At 46.2% G+C, this 8,656-nt stretch overlaps 1 protein-coding gene across 3 annotated transcripts in view; it reads left to right on the forward strand.

Annotated features, from left to right (window-relative positions):
* The window catches only part of ITPR2 (inositol 1,4,5-trisphosphate receptor type 2), a 263,467-nt gene that overhangs the window by 79,835 nt on the left and 174,976 nt on the right, over positions 1-8,656 (forward strand). For all 3 annotated transcript variants that reach the window (XM_018556081.1, XM_018556080.1, XM_018556082.1), the window contains exons 8-9: positions 3,906-4,052; positions 4,352-4,447. In XM_018556081.1, the coding sequence (XP_018411583.1) occupies positions 3,906-4,052; positions 4,352-4,447 (243 nt within the window). The remainder of the gene's footprint in view (positions 1-3,905; positions 4,053-4,351; positions 4,448-8,656) is intronic.

The following is an 8,656-nucleotide window of genomic DNA, read 5'->3' on the forward strand; positions in this document are numbered from 1 at the left end:
AGGCTAGAGGTGTATCCAAGACAAGGTAGTCTCAGAGGAAGTGGGTTGAATGATACTGGCCATCAGACTGAGGACATCTAGTGGCAGAAAAATGTACTGCAGGGAAATATCTGGATTGAAGTTGAATATTGCGGCAAAAACTGTTTTTTTAATGGGCTTTTTTATTTAATTTTTTGGCATTAAAGCAGAACTCCAGGGTAAAAGTGTTCTTAAGCCTTGTAGTGGGCTACCCCCACATTGCAAGGGTTACAAGTGCTAATTTTTGTCTAGGTGATAGAAAAAGTTATACTCACCCAAACCAAGGAGCTGGCTGGCTGCTGCTCTGGTCCCTGTAGTCTGTCTTCTGCTTCGCTGCAGTGATGGTATGTTCCTCGGCTTCCTCACATCCAATACACTGTGTATAGAACTTAAGGAGCCCAAGGCCTGATTCACACCTAGGCGACCGCGTATTTGCATGTAGAAACGCCCTTTTTTTGTAGCACGTTCTTGCGTGTATTTACACGTGTAAAATGCGCGTACATTATGCTGTACGTTTTTATGAGCAGATTGTGACACATTAATGTAAATATCAAAAACACGCAACACCAAGTGCAACGCACGTTTTCATGCATTTCCTATGGACTCTATGGAAACAAAACGAGCTGTAATCTGCCTAAAAGAGAAGCTCATGTTCTTTTTCCAGCGACATGCGTTTTGCTTACTGTGACAAAATGCTCAGGTGTGAACAGGGGCCATGAAAATGAATAGGATTTTTGGGGGGGAAGCTTTTTGAAGTGCTGAATCAGCTGCTACAATACACCCAGAGCGAACCAGGCCTTAGACCGATGCAGCAGAGGGGTAGAGAGGCTTCAGGGACCGGCCTAAGAGCAAGCCAGCTTTTTTTTTTTTTTAGCACCTAGATAAAAATGAGCACTTAACCCTTGCAGTGCGAGGGTAGCCCCACTGCAAGGGTTACAAACACTTTTGCCTGCAGTTCTGCTTTACAGCAAAATTATTATGCACTTTTAAGGGACATGATTGAATGTTTTTTGGCCAATTGTCAGCTTCAAAAACGAACTTCTAAGCTGGTTATTTATTAAAACAGCATACCAAATAAAATCCGTATACGTCCTTAAATAGCTATGAAATTAGTCATAGAACGTTCGTCAAGTCAGCTGACACTTTCTGCCACTGCTAAATTTGGCGATGGCATTGTTGACCTTTGTTAACAAAAGGGTTAATGTGGACTGAATGGACTTCGGCCCGGCAGCAGTGTGTTGTGGACGGCATTATCGGTTAAACAAGGTCATTTGTTTTGCTCCTTAAAATGTGAGTTTGATATAGGCCGGGCGTATAGTAGTTTCCCCGCACGCTCAGAAGACGCTTCATCAAGCTGCACATGACTCTGGTGGGACAGGGATAACCTGTCTACAAATCACTGCACCGGTCTCTAGGAATGAGGAGATCCCTATCTTCAGCCGATCCCTTTATCTCTAGGCTGCTGGTGTCATTTCACAGTCAGTGTTGTGATTATGAAATCTACCTGCAGCTTGTGACATGAAAAGAATGTGCAGGGCGTCTCCGTGAGTAATGGAGTCACCACAGCAACCGTGTCACCAAAACGTAAACTGTAGAGTCTCGTAGAAGGAGCCCGTGCTGAATGATCAGGGCTCGGCCCGACACCTCCAGAGGAAAACCTTGCAACAGGATAAAAAAAAAGTTTAATGAGACCCATGGACCAGTTTGATTGTTATGTTACATGTCAGCACCATTCTTTTGTGCATGAACATTGGTATAAATGGAATTTACATGCTCTAGATCACTGTTAGGACAATGCTGAGGTCCCAAGCTTGCCACTTGCTGTACAATCCGATTGTTCTTTAGATTTATCAACCTGTTTGATTGGATTTATATGAAATTGACTTATTAGGTAGGCCAGGGGTGGGCAGCTCTGGCCCTTCAGCTGTTGTGGAACTACAAGTCTCATGAGGCATTGCAAGATGCTGACAGCCACGGGCATGTTGGGATTTGTAGTTAAAGCACAGCTGGAGGGCTGGAGTTGCCCAACTCTGAAGCAGACCCTTACATTATTGTTGTTGACAATTCTAAAGTAGATTTCATGGGGATTGTGCAATCGGACTATATTATTATGGCCATTTTTAAAGTGGAACTCCTTTTCTTTTTAAGATATATTTTTGCCCCCTCCCCCTTTCTGTTTAAAAAAAAAACAAATTCCAAGTTCTAGTTACTCTCCACATTCAGTGAAGAAATGAAATTAAGGAATCGTGAGTTTGTGCGGCTGGTTGGGGCAGTTAAATTAAACTGTTGCTTTGCATTGCATTGACCAAGCACAGATTTACTAGAGACCTCCACAAGGGAATATGTGCTTTTGTTGGGTGACCTTTCTAGGTCCAGTCCCACAGTTGCCCTGTTAGCTACAGCTAATAGAGAGAGAAACAAGATGAGGTGCAGAACTGTCAGGCAGAAGTGTAATCTGGAGGAAGACCAGTCTAGATGAACATGGGTAGAGACAGACTGACTAGGAGGAACCAACCAGAACCTTTGCTTTTACTGACCACACAGAACAGGTATGCATCAGGTGACATCAGGACCATGAGTTTAGCTTCCAGTACTTCTTGTAAGCCAAATGATGGTGAGGCACCAGCAGGCCATGTGAAAGGGAGGACCAGCAGGCCATGTGAAAGGGAGGACCAGCAGGCCATGTGAAGGGGAGGTCCAGCAGGCCATGAGAAAAGGAGGACCAGCATGGCATGAGAAAGGGGGGACTTGAGGGCCATAAGGAAGGAGGACCAGCAGGTCATGATAAATGGGAGACCAGCAGGCCATTAGAAAGGGGGGACCAGCAGGCCATGTGAAAGGGAGGACCAGCAGGCCATGTGAAGGGGAGGTCCAGCAGGCCATGAGAAAAGGAGGACCAGCATGGCATGAGAAAGGGGGGACTTGAGGGCCATAAGGAAGGAGGACCAGCAGGTCATGATAAATGGGAGACCAGCAGGCCATGAGAAAGGGGGGACCAGCCGGCCATGAGAACTGGGAGACCAGCAGGCCATGAGAAAGGGGGGACCAGCCGGCCATGAGAACTGGGAGACCAGCAGGCCATGAGAAAGGGGGGACCAGCCGGCCATGAGAACTGGGAGACCAGCAGGCCATGAGAAAGGGGGGACCAGCCGGCCATGAGAACTGGGAGACCAGCAGGCCATGAGAAAGGGGGGACCAGCCGGCCATGAGAACTGGGAGACCAGCAGGCCATGAGAAAGGGGGGACCAGCCGGCCATGAGAACTGGGAGACCAGCAGGCCATGAGAAAGGGGGGACCAGCCGGCCATGAGAACTGGGAGACCAGCAGGCCATGAGAAAGGGGGGACCAGCCGGCCATGAGAACTGGGAGACCAGCAGGCCATGAGGAAGGGGGACCAGTAAGCCGTGAGAAATGGGTGCCAGCAGCTTTCCAAGAAAAGCTGTTTTGTTATTTTTATATATATACAATTATTGTTTTATTTTTTTTTATTTGTGCCATGTCTACTCTGGGAAGTCCTACATCAAATCTTTCTCCACCTCAGTCCTTAAAAAAGGATATTAAAAAAATATTAAAACCCAAGAACAAAAATGTAATATATTGCAGCTTACCAGTCATTAGATGTGGTGGCTGCATTAGTTTTCTTTTTTTTTTGACATGAACATTACAGAAAATACTTGCTGATCCTGACAGAATTCCAGTGTGCTTGTATACTGCTTGTAAACTAAATTGATTAACTTCTCCGTTCTCTTCTGTGAATTACAGAACACCTCCACCCTATGTTATGTAGATGAGGAAAGGATAAAGTGTGTAGTTCAAACTAAGCTGGATGTGAACGTGGGGTAAAGGACCCTTCGTAATGTAACTACCACAATCTGTTATTTCCGCAGGGCGACGTGGTCAGACTCTTTCATGCAGAACAAGAGAAATTTCTGACCTGTGACGAATATGAAAAAAAGCAACATATCTTTCTCCGTACCACCTTACGCCAGTCCGCCACATCGGCAACCAGCTCCAAGGCCTTATGGGAAATTGAGGTAATTATCATTTAAGAAAAAAAAAATGTATTACCATACTTAGAGCACTGACATGAAGGTGTTCAGTCCAAGCAGTAACATAGCTGCGGAGATAAAAAGATTTGTGTAATAGTTTGTGTGACCCGCAACAAACAAAGTTTTTGTATTTTCTTACCTGTGAAGGAAAAACATTGTAGCTGAGGAGTGTAAAGAATCCGTATTTATGAATATTGATATCTAATCTTCATTGCGTCATCGGCGCCTTTCCTTGACCTGTACTCCTCGGATGACATCATGGCTTCTTTGTGCTGATCTTGCAGGTTGTGCATCACGATCCGTGCCGAGGAGGAGCCGGGCAGTGGAACAGCCTGTTCAGGTTTAAGCACTTGGCTACCGGAAATTACCTGGCTGCAGAGGTGAGACATTTATGGAAGGCCAACTCCATCCAGAACTCTGGATAGGTTAGTGGAGAAGGGATCAATTCTCTGTCTGTTCCAATGACACACTGTCCTGCCCTGACACACTGTCCCCAGGACAGGAAGTGACAGGAAATCTCTTAAATGAGGTCACAGGCAGGAATTAAAACGTCACATGCCTCAAGAACTGTCCCTGTGTGGTCCCGAAACATTGCTGATTTATGTGAATCAACCACATATCTTATCCATGCTATGCAATGGGACCAACCAGGGATCGTCACAGCACCCTGTGAAAGCTGAACTCTGAGATAAGCAAGAGGCATCTGTGTTCTTACTTGAATCTTGTTGTGCATGTAATGTATTTTATTTACATGCTTGCAGTAGTTCAGTGGGAAAAGTTTCATTTGTACAGGAGCTTCTTGTAATAAAGACCGGTCACTGCTGCTCTCTCTCCTTGGGCAGGGTGATTGGTCTTGTTCCGCCCTCTCCTGTAGTTTTCAGCAGAAAGTCTATAGTGGGTGGGGCCTGCTGGGTCCCTCCCACAGCTCTGCTCTTTGTACAGACTATGTGCAGCACAGTGGTGATGCCATTGCTACTTTCACAACATAATATCTGGGCTTGGAAAAGCATTTCATGCACATAAATTTGATTTATATCCTTTGTGGCTATGGAGGAATATATTTACATGAGAGTTTCTGAGCCCGGAATCAGGGGCGTCCCGAGGCTGGGTGACACCCATAGCGGAGACCGGGTGACAGCCCGCCGTGACGTCATCGTGCATGCGCGTGACTTTGCCGCACGCGTGCACGATGACGTTGTGACGCATGCGTGGCCGTCTTATTGGCGCCTGCCGGTGGCCATCTTGATGAGGGGGTCCCCTCCTCTCTCCTGACACTGTCGGGCTCTCGGTCCTTGACCAAGTGCCCGACTTTTCATAGGGAGTGACACCAAAATGACTGTCGGTCATTTTGGTGTCACCCTTCTAATGGTGGCACCCGGGTGCGGGACCGCACTCCCCGCAGCCCCCTTGTGACACCACTGCCGGAATTCAGCTTTAACTACATGGTTGATTCCAGTATGGGGTGCGATGCAAATATAAGATACATCTACTTGTAGGTAACAAAGAGGAAATTAACAATGTATTTTATTGGTAGCAGGGTGACTTTTAGTAATACGCTGGACGTAAGTGACATCTTATTACTAAATCATTCCTGATCTCTCAGCTACTGAAGGATTTGTTTTATTGCCGTCCCTTCCAGTCTCTTCAGAAACGTGGAAAGTTTTTCAATGTCACCTAAATTGCAAAGTGTTGTCTCAGCATGCTGGCTGGTGCCTGACGCAACTGGACCCGGGCCAAGCCAAGCCGAGTGCTTAATGTTACTCCTTGTGTCGCTCTTTCATTTGCATGCAAAGTTTGCCTTAAAGCTGGTTGCTTCTCCGCGCTGTGTCTTTTATATCCAGAACTGAAGCCGAGCCAATTCCTTGTGGAGCCAGTAATAAATGTATTCACCAGTGATGATTTTCACATTGACTTCCTGAAATATGTCCGCCTTTCCCTTTCCGTCATTTATATTTAGTTGTATCATTCTTGACGTTGTTCTGTCCTAAGGCTTTGTGCATTTTTCTCATTTTTACTGGTTGGTATGCATGTGGAGTTGTGGCTGCCAGAGAGCTCACTGCATGCTGTGCACTGTACAGCTCACAGCAGCTTTGGGAAAGAAGCAGAGCGTGGTGCATGGATGTGGCTTTTCTATATGTCAAACCCTACTCACATATAAGTGGAATTTTCCTTTCTATGGCCTCTAAACATACAGTGCAAGCAGATTTAAATTAGTATGGTATGTGTATATGCAAACATGTTGTTTGGTTTATGGTTAGGCAAAAGAGCACAGATTCAAAGACCGATATGTAACGGCTTCAGATTATATATTTACACCGATCAGCCATAACATTATAACCACCCATCTTATATTAAGTAGGTCCCTCTTTGGCCACCAAAACAGCCCTGACCCAGGCATGGACTACACTAGACCTCTGAAGTTATGCTGTGGTATCTGGCACTAAGCCATCAGTAGCAGATCCTTTAAGTCCTATAAGTTGTGAGGTGAGGCCTCCATGGATTGGACTTGTTTTTGCAGCACATACCACAGGTGCTCGATGGGATTGAGATCTGGAGAATTTGGAGGCCAAACTCATTGTTGTGTTCCTCAAACCATTCCTGAACCATTTTTGCAGTGTTGCAGGGTGCATTATCCTGCTGAAAGAGGCCCCTGCCATCAGGGAATACCATATCCATGAAGGGGTGTACTCATTCAGCAGCAATGTTTAGGTTGGTGGTACGTGTTAAAGTAGCATCCACATGAATGGCAGGACCCAAGGTTTCCCAGCAGAGCATTGCCCAAACCATGACACTGCCTCTGCTTGCCTTCTTCCAATAGTGCATCCTGGTGCTATCTCTTCCCCAGGTAAGCGACACACTGAGCACACGGCCATCCACATGCTGTAAGTGCTTTTGGCAGTGGACACGGGTGAGCATGGGCACCCTGACTGATCTGCGGCTACATAGCCCCATACACAACAAACTGAGCTGCACTGTGTATTCAGACAGCTTCCTATCAGAACCAACATTAACCTTTTCAGCTATTTGAACTACAGCAGCTCTTCTATTAGATTGGACTCCACAGGCCAGCCTTTGCTCCCCAGGTCCATCAATGAGCCTTGGCTGCCCATGACCCGGTCACCGGTTCACCGGTTTTCCTTCCTTGGACCACTTTTGGAAAGTCCGGACCACTGCAGCCCGGGAACATCCCAGAAGAGCTGCAGTTTTGGAGTTGCTCTGACCCAGTCGTCTGGCCATCACAACTTGGCTCATGTTGAAGTCGCTCAAATCCTTACACTTACACATTTTTTCTGCCTCCAACACATCAACTTCAGGGACAAAATGTTCACTTGCTACCTAATATATCCCATCCATTTCTAGGTGCCATTGTAATGAGATCATCAGTGTTATTCCCTTTACCTCTCAGTGGTCATAATGTTATGGCTGATCGTGTATATATCATTTTTTTTCTTTTCATATATATGTGCATCCAGTGAGGCTTAGCGGCATGTATGTGCACCTGTCCTTACAGGGAACATGCTGTCTGCAGGGGAGAGCAGAGTGAGCAAAGAGATGACTCCATAGTGTGCTGCTTCTCCTTCATTCATCTAATCAGTGGTTGCGAGTGTGATGTTAACCAAGTTGTGCTTCTGTGAAGCAGTGGCGGTCCAAGATTTGGCTGTGCTTTCTGGCAGGGGTCATTCTTTGCTAATTTACATGCCTAATTTACACATCATTATACGCCGCACGGCTTCCTGATTGGCCGGAAAGCCGACTCCATGCTCTCTCGTCACCAAGGGAGGACGAAGCATGGAGCCAGCTTCCCGGGCCAATCAGGAAGCCGGGTGGCGTGTAATGACTCTCTGCCTAACTTCCTGATACCGGAAGTTCCGGTATCGGGATTAGTATCGGGAGCATTTGGGCGAGCATGAGTACTTGGCCAAATACTCGGCATCGGCACCGATCCCTAATTTTTAGGTATGAGGTGGGAATAAGAGGACATAACAAACATAACGGATTTTCCCAAATTTGACTGCAAAAGTAGAACTACACCTTTTTAACCCTTTCCTACTCTATCCAAAGCTGAAAAGAACCCGGGTCGGCTGTAGTTCTACTTTAATCCTGACATTTTCTGATAATCTGCTAATCCCCTCCGCCCCTCCTCAGTGTTATCCAGCCGTGGCTGTAATATTTTATAATTCTTTTTTCTGAAGTGGTATTTACAGGATCAACACAGCTCATGTCAATTGTTGAATGAAAACGCTGCGTAAACAGGCCGCAGAGGAGAGTCTAGCCCTCCGACAGCTCTATTAATATCTGGATTAAGTCGTGTTTTTTCCTCCCTGTCAGTGAAATTGACCCTGCGGGAGCTGCAAGGTCACTGGAACAAAGAGGCAGTTTCTGCACGTTTGTGAGCTTTACCTGCCACCTTCACCTGCGTCGCCACGCTCTGCTGGAATCGTAACCACACTTATCCTTCCTGAGCTGTCAGTTTTGTGGCTGAAGTGAAAATCGCAATTCAACAAAATATCTTCAAATGCCGAAAAAGTCATATATTTTCAGGAGAGATTTGAGAAAGCAACGGGAAATTATTTTTGAGTCATCAGACC

The sequence above is a fragment of the Nanorana parkeri genome, unplaced genomic scaffold (assembly GCF_000935625.1).
Source record: "Nanorana parkeri isolate BGI_ZX_2015 unplaced genomic scaffold, ASM93562v1 scaffold224, whole genome shotgun sequence".
Lineage (NCBI taxonomy): Eukaryota > Metazoa > Chordata > Amphibia > Anura > Dicroglossidae > Nanorana > Nanorana parkeri.